The sequence below is a fragment of the Papio anubis genome, chromosome 12 (genome assembly GCF_008728515.1).
Source record: "Papio anubis isolate 15944 chromosome 12, Panubis1.0, whole genome shotgun sequence".
Lineage (NCBI taxonomy): Eukaryota > Metazoa > Chordata > Mammalia > Primates > Cercopithecidae > Papio > Papio anubis.
The window spans coordinates 44,293,819-44,317,979 of record NC_044987.1 but is presented as its reverse complement, the minus strand read 5'-3'; the positions used below and the strand labels follow the sequence as shown (position 1 = coordinate 44,317,979).

Here is a 24,161-nt window from a genome sequence, read left to right as displayed (position 1 = left end):
TCTGGAGATCCCTGACCTCCAAATCTTTGCTTTGGCAGTTAGAAGGCATTTACCTTACTGTCTTTTACTAAGCAGTGTTGATTTAAGAAGTGCCAAAGTGGTACAAATTGCAAATATTTAGGCCACAGCCGCGGTGGCTGCGCCTGTGATGCCAGCACTTTGGGAGGCTGAGACGGGTGGACCATCTGAGGTCAGGAGTTCGAGACCAGCCTGACTAATATGCTGAAACCCTGTCTCTACTAAAAATACAAAATTTAGCCAGGTATAGTGATGGGCGCCTGTAATCCCCACTACTCGGGGCTGAGACAGTAGAATCACTTGAATCCAAGTGGTGGTGGTTGCAGTGAGCAAGAGCCAAGATCATGCCATTGCACTCCAGCCTGGGCGGCAGAGCAAGATTCCATCTCCAAAAAAAAAAAAAAAAAGCAAAAAATGCAAATATTTTTCAGAGGTCATCTGAGCCAATAACAACAATTAATACCTCATGTCATAAAATGAGTAGTAATATTATGAGTTACATATAATAGTAGGTTTAAGACAGGTAGATATTTTTATCATGTAATTTACTATTTGGTAATAAGTTGCACTCACCCCAGGGCTCTAAGAATGTTTTCTGCAGTTATTTTTCCAAAAAAAAGTTCTTTTAAGTACTCCCCAAGATCGGGAGCTCCTTCCCTGCAGAGCTGACTTTCCCAGGCCACCTGAATGCAGGTAACTCTAAGTGCTGTCCTCCTCTGGAGCAAAATGAGCTTCTCTCTTCTACATCCTTTTATATGAATCTTTGAAGACCACACCCACCTCTTTCGTGATACTTAGCATATTAAGAAAGGTGGAGACAGAGTTGATTAGGTTTATACAATATTTAGTACACACCTTTTCATCACTGATTAAATTAGCATCACACTATCATTGTAAAAACCACTGCTTGAATGAGGCATACCTATCAGCAATCTTATCAGGGTAAACATACGCCAGAAATTAACTAAGATTGATTTATACTGTTTCTTGAGTTTCTTCCATGGCACAGGCTTTCCTCTAAGAGCACATTAATTCATTTGTTTATTTATTCTAGAAGGGTTTATATACGTGGTGTTGCGGTAGAGGCCCACCAAATCTTCAGCTCATTGGCCTTGAATTCCAGGGCTCAAGTAATCCTCTCACTTTAGTGTTCAAAGTAATAAGGACTAGAGTTTTATGCCATTGCACATAGCTAATTTTTTATTTATTTATTTTCTTAGAGATAGGATATGGCTATGTTGCCCAGTCTAGTCTCTAATTACCACCTTCAAGTTATCCTCTGACTTCAGCCTCCCCAAACGATGATAATACAAGATGAGCCACATCACCCAGTCATAAAGCCTCCTTTATCTACATGGTATTCTCAGAGTAGGCCAAAAGGAAGTAAAATTTCCATTTTTGTTTTTTAGCACTCTAAGAGTATTCACTAATTAATCAAATAACCCCAAATAATAATAATTTAGCATCTTGTCAAATTTTCAAAAGTTTTGCCAATCTAGTGGGTAAAACACGAGTTATTCTTTTAACTACTTTCCTCCACATAGTGCATAATATCCTAGAATGGCTAGAAAAGTACCATGAGTATTGATTTTGGGATTATAAATATCTATTAGGATGTGGGCAAATTCACGATTACAGAATCCAGATGATGGGGAAAGATTATGTATGCTTTTTTCTATTCCGAAGTTTGTTTTGTGATATGAAACTCCAAAAGAAGGAAAAGATTCCAGAAGGGGACACCCAAATATCTTCTCACAGAGGAATTATTTGCCAGTGACTCACAAGATTTATGGTCAAGACTGACAGAACTGTGAAAACAGTATCTATCAGCCTTATATCAGTCAAGGTTCAAAGACAAAAGCAGAACTCTTAAGATATATGTACACTTAGGGAGATTCATATATGGACTTAGTACATGGAATTAGGTTACTCAATTGGGGGGCTGATGCAGGAAGTATAAGGTCTCTGGTACAGTCAATCAGGAAAAACCAATCTGCTGTTTGGATCCCAATGGTCATGGAATAAAGCTGGCATTTGGGAGCAACCGGAACAATAGAGATCCTTCACACTTTAGTCTTGTCCAAGGAATGTCCAAGTCTTCCTTCAGAGGACTTTCACTGGTAAAGTCAGACTTACTGGGGTAAACTTCCTAGTCCCAGAATTAGAACTTTTATTTACATCTGAAAACTGCTTTCCCAGCTGGGCCTAGGTTAGCATTCATTGAATAAGAGGAGTGTGTATATGCTACAAAATGTGGTTCCTGCTCATCATTTCCCTCAGCCAGTTAGTAGCCAACGACATGGAGCAAATCATTAAGGGTTATATGCCACCAAATTTAAGAAAGAAAATAGATTCCATGTTCTAAGTTTACTGTGAAGACCACCAACAGTAGAAAACCTGAGTTATACATTCTGTGACTCTGGCCCGTGAGGTAATCCAAGTGTCCACACAGAGATGAGATCAGCCCCGGGTGCATGGAGGGTACTGGAGCTCAGCCCTGCACTCAAGAGTGGGAAGCCTTTGAGACCTTCGTTCATGGACTGGACCCTGCAGACATTCTCTGCTGAGATTCAGTGGCTTCCTGGTGGGGCTCTGATATTCCATCTGAGTCTGATATTTATGTGTATCAGGAAAAGAGTTGGAGCAAGGAGAAAGGAAAAAGGGTAACTTCTAATTTAATTTCAACAACTTTGTGCAACACATAATTTACTCATCACAACAGTCAACTTTAGGCAGATGAAGTCTAGAGCCCTGGAAATCAGGAGCTCTCAATTCTAGACCTATTTCTGTCTACTGTGGCCTTATTAATGAAACAACTTATTTTCCTACATGAATTTCAAACCATGAAACAAATATGAGAATGGAAGACCCTTTAGAGTTGACATTTTGTAGGTTCTAAAAGTCCTAACCAAGCCAGAAGCGGGATTAGAGATGGGTGTGGGCATTAGAGATGTTTGTATGGGCAAGAACAATATATGATGTGGACAAAGGGCACTCGAACCAATTTTGAACACTTCCTCATTTTCCACTGCATCCCCTTTCAATACAAAAGCCTCTTTTTCGGACCTGAGAGTCTGTTTCCATTCTAGCATCTGAAACCTTCCTCTACAACAAAGATTTCTATTGATTTACCATTCTAATTTTGAGAACCAGTAAGACACTCTCTTCCTCATCTGGGTTTCATAACTCATTACAAAATTTTCATACAGGAGTTGGGGATCTATTTCTGCTTTCTCAATATGCATAGAAACCTGAATTTATTTTACTTTGGAAATGTTAATTTTTTAATGAAAATTCAATAAATTCTATTATCGCTTATTATTCAAAATTCAACAGTTATAATTCCATTGAAATTGTAATTGCTACTTTATTTTATTTGCTCACATGGAGAAACCTGTGCACAATTTTATCCATGCTAATGAAAATTCATTAATTTAATAATAAATTATATTTTGCTTTGTGAACTCTGAATGTCCAAGACTTTTTAAAAATCTTTTAAATTTCTTTCTTTGAAATCCCCGTTTATTAGATATTCTTCTGGAAACCCCAGTCATATTCTCTTCAAACCCCTTATTTATTTCTGTTAAGATAAATATGTTAGAATAAGGAAGGGAACAATGTACTCCATGGGCTTTGATGTACCACATACTTTGCTATTTCCCTAAACACACCTTCCATAATCCCAACAGGAAATGTAGAATATGTATCCCATTGTCCCAACTTCATATGAACACATGAAGGGTAAGCAATCTCTTTTCTGTCCTGTTTCTTGTAGGGGAGGGAGTCAGGAATCAGTCTCATGTCACCAACTCCATAAATCCTCAAATATTTCAATGTTTTGCCTTATGTAGAACCACAGAAACATGTAGGATTCCTTTTGTGTTTGTCCATCTGATTTTCAGCCTACATTTCGAGGTTTACTTATCTCATGAATAAAGCATTCAGTTGTTGAACACTTTAACATGAGAGAAGCCTGTAAAAATCAGAATCAAATAACACAACAATTCAACATGTCTTCCTTTATGCTACCATAGCTTTTATGCTACAAGTGTTATGCCTTTAAATGTAAGAATGTATTAAATTTATTATTATAAAATAAATCAGAATCAAATAGATTATATTCCTTAAGGAAATAATGAAGGCAGCAATTGCAAACAGTACCATAGATGTTAGATTTGAAAGACTTTTTTTTCTTTTCTTATGTATTTTCTTAGAGACATGGTCTGGCTGTGTCACCCAGGCTATAGTGCAGTGGGTGGTTCCTAGCTCACAACAGCCTCAACCTCCTGGGGTCAAGCCATCCTCCATCTCTGCCTCCTGAGTAGAAAGAACAACTGGGAACTACCATTCTGTTTTTTGTTTTTGGTTTTGTTTATTTTTATTTATTTCTATTTTTTGTAGAGACATGGCCTTCCTATGCCACCCAGGCTGGTCTCAACTCCTAGATTCAAAACATCTTCCTGCCTTTACCTCCCAAAGCAGTGGGATTACAGCTGTAATCCAACATTTCCGGCCTCAAAACATTTTCATAGCAGATTTAACAGAACATTTTCTTCTATGCTAATGTCTAAATTCAGTAGGCAGAAGATTAATGTCCTTTTTTCTTCCCATATCTGACTTAGTACCCCTTTCTTACACAGCCTACTGCTAAATTTGAATGCTTGTTTTCAATTTAACAGTTATGTTTCATAGCACAGAATAGTGTAATGAGTAATGTGAAGTAGAGTTCCCATCTTATTTCCTAGCCTCTGCCAATCTAACGTAGACATTCTAAAACATGATCTTACCCGTTTCCCTCCACTGGATTCCAGGTAATGAACTAATGAGTGTTGGGTTTAAAAAGTTTCAGGAATAGAGCAGAAAGTAAGACTAGCGCCTCTTATGGTTCTACCTACTCTAGAACCACTATTTTCATAGGAACTCTTATCGCAATGCTAGGCTCACACTGATTTCTCATCTGAACATGCTTGGAAATAAATATGTTAGCTCTTTCCCCTGATTTTAATTAAAACAAAATAAATCCCCACTCTACAGAAGCAGCCATCAAATATTTGCTTACACAAGCAATCACATCTATAGTTCTCATAATAGTTGTTCTCTTCAATAATCTGTTCTCTGGGCAATGAACAATAATAAACATTATTAATCAGTTTTCTTCCTTAATAATGATAATGGCCCTAGTGATAAAACTAGGAGTAACTCCTTTCACTTTTGAGTCCTAGAGGTAACTCAGGGAACCTCCCTAATGTCTGGTATACTTCTCCTCACATGACAAAAACTAGCCCCTCTCTCAATTATGTTTCAAATTTCTCCATCAATAAACCCGAACATCCTCCTATCTATCACATTCCTATCCATTATAGTGGGCCATTGGGGAGGACTTAAATACAACTACAAAAAATTCTAGCCTACTCCTCAATTACTCACATAGGTTGAATAATAGCAGTGTTAATTTGTAATCCAAATATTACTATACTAAACCTGATTACTTAATTTAACAATTACAGCATTTCTAGCACTCAAACTGAATATCAGCACCACTTCCCTGTCACTGTCTCATGCCTGAAAGAAATGAACATGATTAACACCCATAATCCCACTAATTCTACTCTCCCTAGGAAGTTTACCTCCATTAACAGATTTCCAGCCTAATGACTAATTATTCAAGAATCTACAAAAAACAATAGTCTTATTGCCCCAACCATTATTGCTATTATAACTCTACTCAACCTATACTTTTATATATGCTTAATTTATTCCATCTCAGTGACAATATTCCCCACATTGAATAACATGAAAATAAAATGACAGTTGAAAAAAGCAAAACCCACGCTACTCCTCCCTCCACTTACCATTTTTTCCATCCTCCTCTTACCCATGTCTCCATTAATACTAAATATCATCTAGAAATTTAGTTTAAATAAGACCAAGAGCCTTCAAAGCCCTAACTAAATAAATGACGCTCAATTTCTGTAACAGATCTAAGGACTGCAAGACTCTATTCTGCATCAATTGAACGCAAATCAACCACTTTAATAAGCCAAACCCTTACTAGATTGGTAGAATTCAAACCCACGAAAATTTATTTATCAGCTAAACTCCTTAAGCAACTGGCTTCAATCCACTTTTCCCACTGGGGGAAAAAGGCGGGAGAAGCCCAGGCAGGATTGAAGCTGCTCCTTTGAATTTGCAATTCAACATGAGAAATCACCTTAGGGCTGGTAAAAAGAAGTCTTGACTTGTGTCTTTCGATTTATAGTCTAATGCTTACTAAGCCATTTTACAACCCCCCCCCCCCCCAACACACACACACACACACACACACGTTCATCAATCGTTGATTGTTTTCAACTAACCACAAGGATATGGGAACATGATATCTACTATTTGGTGCATGAGCAGCGATAGTGGGCACCGCGGTAAGCCTTCTAATTCGAGCAGAATTAGGCCAACCAGGAACTCTGCTAGGAGATGATCAGATCTATAATGTTGTTGTTACCTCCCACGCATTCATTATAATCTTCTTTATAGTTATACCAATTATAATTGGAGGCTTCCGCAACTGACCAGTCCCTCTGATAATTAGTGCACCCGATATGGCATTTCCCTGCATAAATAATATAAGCTTCCGACTTCTCCCACCCTCCTTCCTACTGCTACTTGCATCCTCAGCAGTAGAAGCCAGCGCTGCAACAGGCTGAGCAGTTTATCTCCCTTTAGCAGGAAGCCTGACACATGCAGGGGCCTCTGTGGATCTTACCATCTTCTCACTCCACTTGGCAGGTAGGTGTTTCTTCTATTCGAGGGGCCATTAACTTTATTACCACAATACTTAACATAAAACCCCCAGCCATATCCCAGTATCAAACACCCCTCTTCGTCTGATGAGTTCTCATTAAGGCAGTCCTTCTCCTCCTTTCTCTCCCAGTCCTAGCCGCCAGCATTACCATACTATTAACTGACTGTAACTTTAACACTACTATTTTTAACCCCGCTGGCATGGGTGGCCCTATCTTATATCAACATTTATTCTGATTCTTTGGTCACCCTGAAGTTTATATCCTTATCCTACCAAGCTTCGGGATAATCTCCCATATCATAATGCATTACTCTGGAAAAAAAGAAGCCCTTTGAGTATGTGGGCATAATATGAGCCATGATATCAGTTAGCTTCCTAGAGTTTATTATATGGGCCCATCACATATTTACAGTAGGAACAGACGTAGACGCACGAGCATGTTTCACCTCCGCCACTGTAATTATTGCTATCTCTACTGGCGTCAGAAGTCTTTAGCCGGTTAGCTACACTGCACTGCGGTAACATCACATGATCTCTCGCAATACTCTGAGCCTTAGGATTCATTTTCTTTTTCACAATAGGGGGTCTAACCAGCATTGTACTACCTAATTCATCACTAGATATTGTCTGACATGATACATATTACTTTGTAGCCCATTTCTACTATATCTTATCAATAGGAGCAGTATTCGCCATCATAGGAGGCTTTGTCCACTGATTCTCCTTATTTTCAGGTTACAGACTTAATCAAGCCTATGCTAAAATCCACTTCACCATTATATTTATAGGTATAAATTTAACCTTTTTCCCGAAGCACTTCTTTGGCCTATCTGATATACCTCGACGTTACTCTGATTACCCAGATTCGTTCACCACATGAAATATTCTCTCATCCGTAGGCTCATTTATTTCAATAACAGCAGTTATATAAACAGTCTTTATAATCCGAGAAGCTTTTGCTTCTAAACGAAAAGTTCTAACAATTGAATAATCAACTCCTAATTTAGAATGACTTTACAGCTGTCCACCACATGGACCACACATTCAAAGAACCAATCTACGTTAAACTCTAGACAAAAAGGGAAGGAATCAAACTTCCAAAAACTGGTTTCCAGCCAGTCCCATAACCTCTATGACTTTCTGCATAAGATAGTAGTTAAATCATTACATAACTTTGTCAAAGTTAAATTATAGGTTAGATTTTGTATGACTTAATGGCTCATCCAGTTCTATTAGGCCTTCAAGATGCTACTTCCCCTATTATAGAAGAATTACTTTCCATGACCATGCTCTTATAATTATTGTCCTAATTAGTTTCCTTGTTCCATATATTATTTCCCTAATACTCACAACAAAATTAACTCACACTAACACCATAGATGCCCAAGAAATTGAAACTGTCTGCCATTATCTTGATCTTAATTGCCCTCCCATCCCTATGTATTCTGTGTCAAACAGATGAGAGATTCTGTATCAAACAGATGAGATTAACACTTCTTTTACTGTCAAAGCAAATGGCCACCAATGATATTGATGCTATGAATATACAGACTGTGAATAATTAGCCTTCGATTCTTATTATAGTCCCAACAACAGACCTAAAGCCAGGAGAACTTCGACTCCTAGAAGTTGATAACTGAACAATCCTACCAATAGAAATTCCCGACTGTATATCAGTCTCCTCCGGATACATCCCGCATTCATGAACCATCCCCTCATTTGGCTTCAAAATGCAATTCCCGGACACCTACATCAAACTACCTTGACCGCTACTCTAACAGGCCTTTACTATGGATCGTGCTAAGAAATTTGTGGATCAAATCACAATTTTATACCAACTGTCCTAGAACTAACCTCCTTAAAATACTTTGAAACCTGATCCACATCCACACTATAACATCACTGTCAAGCTACTTAGCATTAACCTTTTAAGTTAAAGACTGAGAGGACCTACACCTTTCTGTAGTGAATGCCTCAGCTAGACACTGCCACATGATCTACTGTTATTCTCTCAATAATCATAACTTTAATCTTCTTTATTCAGCTAAAGCTATCAAATTACATTTACTATACACCTCCTGTACCACATATAATCAAGGCACAAAAACATAAAACCCCCTGATAATAAAAATGAATGAAAATCTATTTACCTCTTTTACTACCCCCACAATTCTAGGTCTACCAGCAGTAATATTAATCATTTTATTTCCCACTATATTATTTTCACCCTCCAATTATCTAATTAGTAATTGATCAATTTCCATTCCACAATGATTAGTTCATCTTGTACTAAAACAGAGGATAATTACACATAACATTGGAGAACAAACCTGATCTCTTATATTGATGTCCCTAAATCTCTTTATTGTCTCAACCAATCTACTGAGGCTTCTATGCCATTCATTTACACCAACCCTACCCAATTATCAATAAAGCTAGATATAGATATAGTTAGAGCAAACCCATTATGAGCAGGCACAGTAATTACAGGCTTCCGCTTTAAAAAAAAAAACTCCTTAGCTCACTTTTTACCACAAGGCACACCTATGCTATTTATCCTCATACTAGTAATCATTAAAACCATTATCCTATCCATTCAACCAATGGTATTAGCTGTGCAATTAACAGCCAACATTATAGCTGGCCACCTACTAATACATTCAACTGGAGATGCCACACTAGTACTATCAACTATTAATTTTTCCACAGCTCCAGCCACTCTCATTCTTCTGATCCTATTGACCATTCTCGGACTCATCATAGCCCTTATTCAGGCTTATGTCTTTACACTTCTTTATCTACATGACAACACATAATGCCCCACCAAACACATGCCTACAATATAGTCAAACCCACCCGTGACTACTAACAGGAGCTGTTTCATCTCTCCTAATAACATCTGGTCTAACCAGATGGTTTAACTTTAACTTTCTTATTCTTTTAACCCTAGGCGTATTAACCAACACACTATCAATCATGACGTGGTATTATGTGTGAAAGTACATTTCAAGGCCACCATACAACAATAGTCCAAAAAGGACTCTGATATATGGAATAATTCTATTTATTATCTCAGAAATATTCTTCTTTGCTGATTTCTTCTGGGCATTCTACCACTCTAGTCTAGCCCCAATTTCAGAATTAGGAGGACATTGACCCCTAACAGGCATTTTTCCCCTCAACCCCTTAAAAGTTCCCCTCCTAAACACATCTGTATTACTTGCATCAGGAGTCTCAGTTTCTTCAGCTCACCACAGTCTAATAGAAGGTAATTGAAAGCAGATAATTCAGGCACTATTCATCACAATTACCTTAGGAATTTACTTTACCCTACTACAAATCATCTCAGAATGCTTCAAAGCCCCATTTCCTATTTCTGATGGAATCTGTGGCTCAAAATTCTTTATAGCCACAGGCTTTCATGGACTTCACGTTATTATTGAGTCAACATGTCTTACTATCTGCCTCCTCCACCAATTAAAATTCCACTTTACATCCAAACACCACTTTGGCTTTGAAGCCACCACCTGGTATTGACATTTCCTAGATGTAGTATGGCTGTTTTTATATATCTTTATCTACTGATGAGGATCCTACTCTCTTAGTATAATCAGTACATTGACTTCCAATTAATTAGTTTTGAGAATACCTAAAAGAGAGTAATTAAGTGGACACAGGCCATAGTTACTGACACACTACTGGCCCTATGACTACTTATAATTATATTCTGACTCCCACAACTTAAAATTTATATAGAAAAAATCCAGCCCCTATGAATGTGGATTTTACCCAATAACCTCCTCCTGCCTCCGCTTTTCCATGAAATTTTTCCTGGTAGCCATCACTTTTCTTTGATCTAGAAATCGCTCTGCTACTACCCCTGCCACGAGCCATTCAAACAAAGAACTTAACACTAATAGTTAGTACAGCCCTTATACTAGTTGCCATTTTAATCCTAGACTGGACTTATGAATGAACCCAAAAAGGATTACAGTGAATTGAATTGTTAGATAGTTTAAGTCAAAAATAAATGATTTTGACTCATTAGATTATGATAGACCATATTTACCAAATACCCTCTATTTATGTCAATATTATATTAGCATACACCTTGTCATTACTGGGAGTATTGGTCTATCGATCCCACCTAATATCATCCTTATTATGCCTGGAAGGTATACTATTGTCAGTATTTATTATAATTACTCTTATGACTTTAAATATACATTTTGCTCTAGCATCCATAATACCCATCATCCTCCAAGCATTCGCTGCCTGTGAAGCCGCAGTGGGCCTTGCCTTACTAGTTTCAATCTCCAACACATATAGCCTAGATTTTGTACAAAATATAAATTTACTTCAATGCTAAAAATTATTATTCCAACAATTATACTGCTACCAATGACATGATTCTCTAAAAATACTTTGATCTGAATTTACATGACTACTTACAGCCTACTCATCAGCCTCGTTACCGTACTATATTTTAACCAGTTTAATGATAATTTATACAACTTCTCATTAATTTTCTTTTCTGACCTGCTGACAACACCCCTTCTAATCTTAACAGCTTGACTACTTCCTCTTATAATCCTGTCAAGCCAATATCACCTGTCCAATGAATCACTCCCCTGAAAAAAGCTCCATATCACTGTATTAATAGTGACTTGTATGAATGGCCACATGAGGGTTCAGCTGTCTCTTACTTTTCATCAGTGAAATTGACCTATCTGGGAAGAAGCGGATGTAGAGAAATAAAACGAGAAGACCTTATGGAGCTTCATTTTATTAATGCAAATAGAAATTCAAACAGCCTATAGGCCCTAGCCTGCATCAAAAATTTCGGTTGGGATGACCTCGGAGCGTGATTCCACCTCTGAGTAACCTAAACTAAAACTGTACTAGTCTAAGCGTATCAATATATATTGATCCAGTAGTTTGATCAATGGAATAATTTACCCTAGGGATAACAGTGCAATCCTATTCTGGAGTTCGATCTCCTCACCTCGTGAACATCCCACCTCGGCCTTCTGAAGCGCTGAGATTACAGGCGTGAGCAACCGCGCCCTGCCAAACATGTACATATTTTTAACAATCTTCTTGCTGTTCCTAAAGAGTATGGCATTACAAGTATTTATACAGCATTTACATTGTATTAGGCATTCAAAGTAATCTAGACATAAAGTATTCAGGAGGATAGGTTTAGGTTACATGCAAATCCCACACCATTTACTAATAAGAGCCTGGAACATCTTAGGATCTTGGTATCTCAGGGAGTCCTGGATCCAATCTTCAATAGCTATTGAGGGAAAACTTTATAAATCCAGCTTGTTTGCATTTACTATGTCTGTTTGTACTGGAGCTAACTTATTAGACATATTGGACAGAGCTCAAGTAGACAAGGAAAACTGTCCACCGGCCTTTTTTTCCTTTTCATTGGCTCAAATAAAAACAAGAGAAAGAAATTGTCACTTTTTCTTTTTTTAATTTTCAGAAATATGGATTCATACAGCCTGCAAGCCTTCCAGAATGAGCTCATTTGCTCCATTTGCATGAATTACTTCATAGACCCGGTCACCATTGACTGTATATCATTAAATGCATCTGTTATTAACAAAGAAAGGTCTGTCACAAACAGCCAGGTAAAAGCAAATTCATGTCAAAAAACTAAAAAAAAAATTTAAATTGTAGAAAATTGGTTAAAAAACATGCAAAAGATAAATCAACAAATTCAAAAGTAGGCTCTTTAAATAGATAAATTAAATTAATAAATTCCCAATGAGATTCATTTATAAAATGGAGAGGAGGAGTTCAAATGAAGAATAAACAGGCAAACTCATAGGTCATCCAGATATCAGTAAGTCAGTACAAATATTTTAAGAACAATTTATGCCTATACATTTGAAAATTTTGCTGACTTGAGAAAATTTCTCAAAAAACACAGCTGACTAAAACAGACAGAAGAAAACATAGAAAAATGAAAGATACGATTTAGAATCTTAAAATTTCCTGTGTTATTTAATAAACAAACCTCACAAAGAAAACTCCAGTGATCTCTTTCAGTGAAATTTTCAAAGCATTTTTGAAAGAAATAAGACATTTTTAGACAAATTCTTCTAGAGAACAGGGAAAAAAGAAACACTTTCTAACTTATAACTTTGTTTTTCTGTCATTTTTTTCTTTCCTTCATTTAGACAAGTTCTCCCTCTGTCACTCAGACCAAAGTGCAGTGAATGATCATAGCTCATTGCAGCCTCAAACACCTAGGCTCAAGTGATCCTCCTGCCTGGTCCTCCTGATGAGCTGGAAATACATGTGCTTGCTTCCAGGTCTGGGTGAAATCATTTGGTTTTTTTTTTAGAGACAGGAGTCAAACTATGTTGCCTGGGGAAACCTGGAATTCCTAGAGTCAAGTGACCCTTTTGCCCAGCTGTCCAAGTAGCTGGAATTACAGACAGGAGTCACCATACTCTATTCAAAGTTAGTTTTCTGTATGTACTTTGTTAAAGGTAATTGCACACATAATTATTGTTTAAATAATTATTTATGACATTGTATCATATTTTAATATAAATATACATGCTATACATCTTCTACATGTCCATACATATATACTTATGTAAAGTATCTAATTTAAAATTATTCACCACGGTGTAAAATCCAAAGAACACATTGATTTTTGCATAAATTAACCATTGAAAAGAGTCATAAAATAGGGAAGAGACACAGCACTTTGGGAGGCCGAGACGGGCGGATCGCGAAGTCAGGGATCGAGACCATCCTAGCTAACATGGTGAAACCCTGTCTCTGCTAAAAATACAAAAAATTAGCCGGGTGAGGTGGTGGGCGCCTGTAGTCCCAGCTACTCGGGAGGCTGAGGCACGAGAATGGTGTGAACCCGGGAGGCGGAGTTTGCAGTGAGCTGAGATCCGGCCACTGCACTCTAGCCTGGGCTACAGAGGGAGACTCCGTCTCAAAAAAAAAAAAAAAAAAAAAAAAACAGGGAAGAGAACAAAAAAATAGGTGAATTCAGCAACTGTTGTATATAAAGGTATACTATTTAAAATACAGCTAAGTACCTAGGTGCACTATTTTATAAGAGAGTTCCACAGATGGGTTAGTTATTTCATTTAATATTTTATAGTTGTACATATTCAGATAAATAATGACTGGAGAATTATTTAGCAATGATATATTTTAAAAGGAGAGTGAGACTTCACTGGCTTCCCATAGTTTCTAAAGAACTCATCCTTTCCATGTTCTGAAGCCTGTACCTGCCTCTGCAGCTTCATCTCCCATCAGACCACGTTCATTCTTGTCACTCCAGCTCCAATGGCCTGGAGCTCAACTGTACCAGGTCTCTTCCATCCAGGAAGCTTTTGCATCTGCTGCTGTCACTGCAGAGAAAGTTTTTCTCTAGCTCCCTTTGCCAAGTTAATGTGTTCCTATCCCTCAGATCTCAGTTCTGACATATTTTCATGAAAGCCCTGTGTAAGCTTGCATTCAGCACATACCTCCTACTACAGACCCTCAAAACATGTACTGCTCATTTACTGAGCTCATAGTTCCAATTGTGTATTTACTTGTGTGATTCTTTAATTATGACACATCTCATTCGCTAGTCTGGATGTTCTAGCAGGACTGAAATTGTCTATTACAGTTTAATATAATTTATGTCTAATAACTATTTCATTGTCATTAGTATATGCTTGTTGAAGAATAAACAAAAAATCTTTAATGGAAATATAGATGACACATTTCAGTTTAAAATAATAAAGCAATTGTTTTTCATTGCAAAGGCATTGTTTGTGGAATAAAACATTACTTAATGAAATACTTGTTTCAGTTGTAATATCTCTGAACAACGTATGTCAGGTCAAGTTTCTTACATCTCACTCCAAAATCCTCTACCTTCTGTTGGGCTATAATGCCTTAGGCATGATTGTCTATACTTTATAAATCCAATCAGCCAATGTTACACCCTTCTGTGTAACCTAATCTTCCATTTCCACTTCTTTCTCCAGACAGTAGCCAATCCCAGGAAGTGGGAGTGTTCTTAGTTGAGTCTAATCACTTAAAAAGCACAGTTGTCCAGAGAACACCTCTTCAGAGAAGTCAGATTGAATTTGTGGATGCTGGGCTTCGGTCAGCTCAGTGTTGCTGCTGACCTGGATAACCACGAATCTTCTAGACTTGGGACCATATATTGCAGATTCTGGTGTGTATGACATTTGTAGTAAAGACCTTCATGCTTAATTTTCTTATAAAAATACTTTAAACTCACCTGCCGGGACACTTACATCTTGTCTAAGCAAACAAGTAGCTTACCCAGTTATTTGAAATAACATAATTGTTCAAAATACCTGTTATTAGAGTATTTACAATATATTGGTTTGTGTTATATCAAGTTATTTGACTGGGTTTTCTTTTTGAGATAGGATCTCACTCTGTCACCTAGGCTAGACTGAAGTGGCACTATCATGGCTCACTGTACTCTGGACCTCCTGGACTCAAGCAATCCTGCCCTCACAGACTCCTGAGTAGCTGAGACTACAAGCATGTGCCATCACACCAGCATTATTTTTAAAAGAAAAAAATATTTTTTCTCACTCTGTCCATTGTCTTCTCACTCCATTGATTGTTTCCTTTGCTGTGGAGAAGCATTGCAGTTTCAGATAACTCCAGTTGTTGATTTTTGCTTTTGTGGACTAGGCTTTTGTGATATTATTCGTACACTTTTTTTTCTCACATTAGTGTCCTGGAGCATTTCTCCGATGTTTTCCTCCAGTAGATTCGGTCTTTCAGGTTTTACATTAAGGTTTTCAATCTATTTTGAGTTGATTTTGGCACAGGATGAGAGGTGAGGGTATAATTTTATCCCCTGCATGTCAATATCCAGATTTGCCAGCAGTGTTGATTGAAAGACTGTCCTTTCCCCAGTAAATACTGTTGCTACCTTTGACAAAATTTGGTTGGCTGTAGAGAGGTGTAAGAGTTTCTGGGTTCCCTGATCTGTTCCACTGGTTTACCTGTCTATTTTTACACCAGCACCTTGCTGCTTTGCTTACTGTAGCTTTGTAATGTACTACATGTCAGTGTGAGTGTGAAATGTGTAGGATTAATTGGAAAACCCTTATTGTAAAGTTTATGTTTGTAGTCCTTTTCAAATCTTCAATGAGCCGACTGGATTTGAAAAGTGTTCAAATATATCCCATGAACTGGTAAAGACCCCCAGAAAGCAGGGACTTTGATCACTGTGGGAAACACCGGGAATAAAGATAAATTGGTGGTCATGCTTCCATTAACTACATCTCTGGATTCTTTAAAGAAAAAATTCCAGTGTTTACTTTCTTTTTTGGTTTGTTTTAGGTAAAAGTTGATTAATTGTTGCTGAGTCCTTTCATAGCTTGATTAGTCACCATTTCAAAATATGAAGGTACTCTGATGGTCTGAACTCATTCTGAATAAAAACATTGTCTTGAATAAGAAATAATCATTTTTCATTGTATTTATGTAAAGGTTGAATTTTGTGATTAACCTTAGAAGAATAAGTTCAGCTATTTATAGTTATAGGAGTTAAGTGCTGAAGCCCATAATGATTAAACTAAACACACTTAGATTAAACTTAACCAATTTTTAATTGTCTTTAGAAAAGTACATCTGTTACTTGGGTGCCAGAGAGTGAGACTAAGTATCCCTTATGAGTTATACTCAAAGGGTCTTGGAGGAAAAGAAGGAGAGAGAGAGAAAGAGATGGGTTTGTATGGATTTCTGGAACAATCAGCTAATAGAAGTAACTGTGAAGTTATCCTAATTGTTCCTCTCTACCCCAATATTAAGCTTGTCCAAATAATTCATAATTGAGAACATTGCTTGTTTTAAACTAAAATGACGCTTGTCTCATTTTTCCACTTGTGTTATAGTATAAACCAAACTTGCCTATATTTACCATATCTAGGTCTGTACTGGGCTTAAGCTAATGGATAGATTGAACAGAGCTGAAGCAGACAAGAACAACTAGCCACAGGCCCTTCCCCCTCCATGTGGTCAAAAAATAAATTTCTCACTTAAATTTTCCTGTTTTAAATTTCCAGAAACATGGATTCAGGCACACTGCAAGCCTTCCAGAGGGAGCTCTGTTGCTCTATCTGCAGGAACTACTTAATAGACCCGGTCACCATTGACTGTGGGCATAGCTTTTGCAGGCCCTGCCTTTGTCTCCTCTGGGAGGAAGGCCAGGCTCCAAAGGGCTGTCCTGTGTGCGGGAAAATCCCCCAGAGGGCTGACTTCAACACCAATATTGCTCTCAAGAAGTTGGCTTCTCTTGCAAGGCAGAGCAGACCTCACAACATCAACAGCTCAGAGAAGCAGATCTGTGTGCTACATGAAGAGGAAAAGGGGCTCTTCTGTGAGGCTGAGCAGAGACTCCTCTGTGGGTCCTGCTCTGAGTCACCAGAGCATGAGGCTCATGGCCACAGTCCAATAGGATGGGCTGCTGAGGAGTGCAGGGTAAGTGACACCTCCAGTGCAATTGGGAATCCACATGATCCTAAATGAGAGAGAAAATGAGAGCTTATGATAATAAAGGTGGAGAGAATGGAGATGAGGAAGATCTGAATTTTCAATATAAATCTCTAGATATAAATGTGTCCTGGGAACATGGTTTGCTTTTGCTGCAAGCTTGACTTCTCCAGATCCAGGGTATATGAAAGCCACTTTCTTAGAAAATTGATTAGCTGTTGGGTCTCCTCAAACTGTCTACGATATGTTTCGGTTGCCTCTGATATTCCAAATGTTAGAATCAAATTAGGTTATCTTGTGAAAAAACCTGACCACTTCATGGGAACTCAAATTTACTGTTCTCTCAACAACAGGCTTTTCTCATTAAAAGGGAGCAACATATCCAGTAATGTCTTATCTGCTACTGAAGGTCATGTCTACTTTGCAGGAGAAACTTCTAAAGAAAATGGATCCTTTATGGAGGAGCACTCAAGAAATGCAAAACAATCTAAATCAGGAAATTAGCAAAATCCATTCATTAATGGTAGGGATAAAAATGTTTTATATTTTTTCATGTAGATTGGCACAATGCTAGCTTAGACTTCTTAGCTGAATTCTGCTTACCAGTTACAAAATAGCAGTGTCTTCTTCCCAGAAAAAAACAAAGAGTGGTTTCAAATGATCTATCAGCAATTATCATTATACAGGCCAACAGGAGCTGGTGCAAAAAATACTAGTATGTACATGTATATGAAATAAACAGGGTATGATAGGTATTTCTAATGTAACCTTGAGGGTTTGCATAAAACTTCCAAGGCACTGAGAGTAGGATAGCATTGAGTTCTTCAAAGCATTGTATTCACATTGAGTAGTTTAAAGTTTTGCTGTGAAAGGGAGGAGAGAAATAGAGATATAAGTGGGGGGGAAAAAAAAAACCTGAAGTAATTTCTTTAAAAACTCGGTAGTAGAGTGTACACTGAAATATTTAAAATGTTTAGAAGAATCAGGCAAAGGAACAAGAGAAAATTAAGAAAAACCAAGTAAAAAAGACAATAATTAATGAAGTAAGAATCCCGAAGAAGCATCACAAGAAGGGATCTTGAGTCCTTTTGAGGTATCGATTTATACAGGAAGGGAGACTAAGAGGAGCATGAAAAACGGATGGGCAGAGGAGATAGCAAATTTTCAAGAATCTTTCCAAGTATGAGACATAGAGTTTATGAGTTTACTGCTGGTATATCCTAGGAGAATAAAATTTGAAGTGTTAAGTGTTTTGTGGAGAGTGAGGAGATGCAATTCTTTTAACTGAGTATCTCTGCAGGACTATGCGGCCTTCAGGAAAGGGATGATCAGGTATCAGTATCAGAAGATGCGCCAATTTCTCCTGGAGGAGGAGCAACTCCATCTGGAGACACTGGACAGAGAAGCAGAAGAGATTGTTCGACAATTCCAAGACAGTGAAGTAAGAATAATCCAACATATAAAAAAGACAAAAGACATATACAGAGAGCTGTGGGAGATGTGCCACATGCCTGATGTGAAGCTGCTCCAGGTGAGGAGGGAGGGTCTGTCATCCAGAGTCAGGAAACCTTTGTTGGGCAATGCTGCCAGGACATTCATATGTTACCTGCAAATGCAACTACTCTTAGCTAAGTGACACATGCTCCTTGACTCCGTCATTATGTTTGTCCACTCACTTATTTTTGCATATTGCGGTAATCTTTGGGAGGTTTTTGCCATTTTGGTAGATCACTTAGGACAAAATCTTCTTCAGTATAATCAGGAGTACTAGCCACAAAGAAATGTTATCCAAAATCAATCAAATGCTAGGCCAGGAGAATATTAGTTTTGTTAATAAAACTCAATTTATGTTCCTAGTACATCCACACTTCTTGAGATTAAGCCTGGAGGATGAGTGACACTGACAACATATATTGCCATGTACATCATTCCACAGTCTTATTCTCAGCTCCTCATTCCTATTGCCCACTGAGGAAGCCCACCATGGTTCGGTTGAGGTTCTGTTATTAACACAGCCTTGGATGGTTCCTTAGAGGTGTATCAATAAACCTACCTTGTTAACCCAGAAAGACAACAAAGAATACTAGGGAAAGTAGGACAGAATTCTCGTGATTACGTACTTATGTTTTTCTTTGCAGGACTTGGAAAACATACTGGAATGGTGAGTTACACTAATGAACTTTGATTTCTGCGAAAGTCATTCCCTTATTGATAAAGTCAATGTACCATGAAAAATGTGGGTGTTAGGTTCACTAACCAGTTTCCTGCAATTCCACATACCTGAAAATCCAAGTATAACTTCTGCCTTTTCCAAAACCAAACTATGAATCACCTCTTATTGACTGGAAGCCTGTCGATACCATAAATAGTCAATTAACGTATATTGCATGTTATATGTATTATATGCTGTATCCTAACAATAACGTCAGCTGGAGAAAAGAATATAATTGCAAAAATTGGAAGGAAGAGAAAATATATTTATTACCCATTAAGAGGTTAGTCACCATAAGGGTCTTCATCTTCATTGTCTTCACATTGAGTAGGCTGAAGAGGAGGAGGAAGAGAAGAAGGTATCTCAGAGGTGGCAGAGGCAGAAAGAAAAGAAATGGAGGAAGTTGAGCAGGAGGCAGGAGAGGCAGGCAAGCTAGGTGAAACTTTCATTGAAAAAAATCCACTTAGAAGTGGGCCCCCAAATTTCAAACCCTTGTTGCTTAAGGGTCAACTATATGTTTTGAGGTATTTAGCATTGATCTGTGGCTATATTCCACTTTGGTTTCAAAGGAGAACCTGAGACCTTAAGCTTCTTTGTCTCAGAAGTGTCCTTCTTATGTGGCTGAATGAAAATGTATCTAACAACAGTGTGCCATTCTGGATTTTCTTCTACCCACTCACCCCATCTTCTCCAGCCCTGCCCCGGCAAATCTTAAGAAGAAGATTACTCTGAGTTATCACAAAGGAGTCTCCTATTCTGGAGAGGGGAGAGGTGAAAAAGAGAGGAGGGAGGGAAATGCCCTAAGGACAGGAAAGGGAGGGAGGTTTTGTTCCCAGGGACATCAATAGCCAGGCCCTACTCCATCACTGCACTCCCCTGTTATAGGCAGAATCTAAGAGGGGAATGGCAGCCTCAGGAACCTCAGCACCAGGGCTGACAGGCTGGAAATTGACTCCTTTGGTTTGAACAAAAGTTCAAAACCTTTAGTGTCAGTGGGCATTCCCTGTAAGACCCTGACTGCATCATTGGTGACATCTACAGGTTGAGGTCCCAAAGGCTTTGGCTGAGTTTTCTTCTCTCAGCAAGAATCCCAGGGTATCTGTATACTTTGAAGAGGCTGGAGGGGCAGAGGGAAGAAATGGCACTCAGTAATTTTAAATTTGGATCATGTGTGAGAGAATGGAGAAACTGTACTTTAACATGTTAAATTTAGATAAAAGTAACATTGCTATATCCCCAATATGGTTGAATAAAATGTATACTGAATTTAACATAAAAGGGAGATTTCTCAAGAAATATCTTGGATGAAAATCTGAAACATTTGTAGGACTGTGTGATTATCCCTGGGCCTGAAAGTGTAACTGAGGTTGTTCTTTGCAGGACAGAGTTGGTGCAAATGGAAAAGCCCCAGCCAGTAAAGCCAGAACTGACTTCCCGGCCCATCACTGGAGTGCTAGATATGCTCAACAAATTCAGAGGTTAGAGCCAGCTGCTTGGCAGTACAGCCTCAACTTCTGTTTAGTGGGTTGCTTGGTTGAGCCATTTCCCATTTTAGTTTTATTTCTTCTGACATAAAAGTGAACTTACAATATATTATAGAATTAATATTTATCATAAACATTAGAAAGCTTTGACCAACCAACAAACTAAAGCTTCCATAAACGAAACAACTCTACTGATGTAAGATACATTTCACAACAACTGGAAGCTGAAGGTTCTGTGAAAATGGCCCAAACATGTAAGGCAGCCGTTAAACAACAGAGGGCTAAAACCAGAGCTAGACTAAATGAAGCAGTGGCTGATCAGGTGACGTAAAAGCAGAACATGATCATTATTTTCAGAAACTTCTCAACTGCACATGTATGGATGTCCATCAAATTTTGATGTTTAAAAATGGAGCAGGTGAGACTGGGCACAGTGGCTCACGCCTGTAATCCTACCAAGGCTGAGGTGGGCAGATCACCTGAGGTCAGCGGTTGGAGAACAGCCTGACAAACGTGGCCATCTATACCAAAAATACAAAAATTTGCTGGGCATCGTGGCACATGCCTCTAATCCCAGCTACTCGGGAGGCTGAGGCAGCAGAATCGCTTGAGCCCAGGGGGCTGCAGTGAGCCAAGATTGCACCACTGTACTCCAGCATGGGCAGCAGAGTGAGACTCTGTCTCAAAAAAAAAAAAAGAACAGGCACCGTTTATACCCCATTGATTAGGAGCATAATACGAGAGTGAAGTCTATTTGTTAATTATATTAAATACAAGCAATCCAAGTGGCATTTTCTACTAAATAAATAATGTTACGTGTCTCTTAAAACAAATCAAGCAAAGCCAGACATTAAATCATTGATTCACACAATTAATGACATTTGTTTATTTGTTTTTCTCAGTGATTTTAAGGATTCTTTTGTGCTGTAGAAATCATAACAACTCTTGATCTTCATAGATAAGAGTCTCCAAAGTCTTTTTTCTCCCTGTATTCTGTCTCTTACAGGAGGTACTAATAAAGCCAGTACCTGGGCAGATAACATCTGACCCCCACCTAACTTCTTGATCTGATTTTGGTTCTTTTTGCAGTGGATGATCCTCTGAGTAAGGAAAGGGCAAGTCACTACATGAACCTTTCTGAGGATGTGAGAAATGTGATATTTGGAGATGACCATGATGGTGCGCCCAGGGAGTCCCAGAGAGCAGAGAACTTTGCTGCATGGGGAGCTCAGGCCTTCTCCTCCGGCAAGCATTACTGGGAAGTGGACGTAACCCACTCCTCCAACTGGATTCTGGGAGTCTGTAAAGATTCCAGGACAGCAAACACAAATGCTTTTGAGGAAGCATTTTTTCTATTTTCTTCAAAGAGAAACAACCTTTATAGCCTCTCCAACATCTTTGCTCCCTTAACTCACTATGTGCAAAGACCTCTGGGTCGGGTTGGGGTGTTTCTGGATTACGACAACACAGTTGTGAGCTTTTATGATGTTTCAAAAGGTTCCCTCATATACAGCTTTTTCCCTTCATCTTTGTCTTCCCTTTTGACACCTTTCTTTTGTATTGGTTCCCCATGAAACTCAGGTTTCATTATGATTTCTTAGGGAGCTCTTTTGTCTGAAAAATATTCCAATCTCGAGACCTTCTCATGTGAAACAGTAGGACAATGTGTGAGCATCTTTGAGCTCATTGTAACTTGAGGAAACAAAATTATTATCTGGTATGAAATGGGATAACCACATTGACATTATACATTTGTTTCCTAAATTTCACTTTAATGAAGGGTTGTGAAAAACCATAACTGTCTGATTCCTGGACATTTTTTATACCCCAAAATGAAACCCAAAACCCTTTACCGTTACTCTCTATTCATTGCACCTTCCCCACCCATTCGACTCACAACGCCTTTTGTACTTTAGATCTCTGTGGATTTGTGTATTGTAGACACTTTATGCAAAGCAAATAATACAAAATATAGTCTGGATCATCAGTTACTAAAAATTACTGATTTTTGTAAATGTGTAAAATATATTAATTATAAGAGTTAACTGAATTGTCTTACTGATATACACACTCAATGATAGCTCTTGTTTTCAATGGTCCTTGTGTGCATTCCAAAGTAGCATTATAAAATGTAAACTTAGACTGGAAAAACTTTGAAGAAGTTTGTTTTGATGTAAATAATTTTTAGCCGAAAAAATTTTTTTCTTTTTTTTTTTTTTTGGCTTCTAGCATGGATTACTTATTTATTATTTTAGTTTTTTGAGACAGTGATTCCCTCAACACCCCAGGCTGGAAATACAGATGTCTGACATGGGCTCACTGCAACCTCTGCCTCCTGGGTACAAGTGATTCTCAGTCTCCTGAGTTGCTGGGATTACATGCCCATGTCACCATGCCTGGCTAATTTTTGTATTTTCAGTCGAGACAACAGGATTTCACCATGTTGGCCAGGCTGGTCTCAAACTCCTGACCTCAAGTGATATGCACGCCTCAGCCTCCCAAAGTGCTGGCATTACATATGTGAGCCACCAAACCCGGCTGATTCTTATCTTTAATGTTCTCAGAAATGCTGGATTCAGAAAAACTACTGGTTTATCAAAATCATTATATTATCATCTATGTTTTCTTCAATGTTAATGTCAAATTGGGAGTCTTGGTCCTAAAAGATCAGTAATTGTGGATTGTCATTCATGATAAATTTGCTCCATCCTTACTATGTGCCATTCTTTGCAAAGGATAAACAGCTTGTGAGTCAGATCTGGAGTTAATGAAACCTTCAGATTCTGTAAGCAAATAAGTAGAGATGCTATGTTTAAATTGTCTGAAACCATCTTTGCCTCTGTGATATTTCCCTCTTATTGGGAAGCTAACTGATATGGCTCTAGAAATAGTGTACTCCTAAGTATTGTTAAGAGTCTGCAGGTAGGTAAATCTTCAATGCTTTCAACGAATTTCCCTTTTCTTAAAAAGTCTCTGTGAAACCCATCTTCTAAAACTTCTTGCTTCAACGTAATTTTAGAAAAAACAGGAACCAAAGACAGAGGTGGTGGCAAAGGCTACAGCCAAATTGAAGGGTCACAGCAGCATCGGAGGCAGGATGCCCAGAAGAAAGCCACGCAGAAAACAT

The 24,161-nt window shown here is 38.2% G+C and overlaps 2 protein-coding genes across 2 annotated transcripts; both read left to right on the top strand.

The window, feature by feature from the left end:
• Positions 1-16,414: 16,414 nt before the first annotated feature.
• LOC116269706 (tripartite motif-containing protein 64C-like) lies at positions 16,415-18,148 on the top strand. The gene has a single exon (XM_031653053.1). It carries the CDS (start codon positions 16,916-16,918, stop codon positions 17,372-17,374), a length of 459 nt encoding a protein of 152 aa, XP_031508913.1. The 5' UTR covers positions 16,415-16,915; the 3' UTR covers positions 17,375-18,148.
• A 538-nt stretch (positions 18,149-18,686) lies between these two features.
• LOC116269819 (putative tripartite motif-containing protein 64B) lies at positions 18,687-22,971 on the top strand. Its single transcript, XM_031653959.1, has 4 exons — positions 18,687-18,869; positions 19,477-19,499; positions 20,931-21,028; positions 22,124-22,971. Exons 1-4 carry the CDS (start codon positions 18,687-18,689, stop codon positions 22,606-22,608), a joined length of 789 nt encoding a protein of 262 aa, XP_031509819.1. The 3' UTR covers positions 22,609-22,971.
• Positions 22,972-24,161: the final 1,190 nt, after the last annotated feature.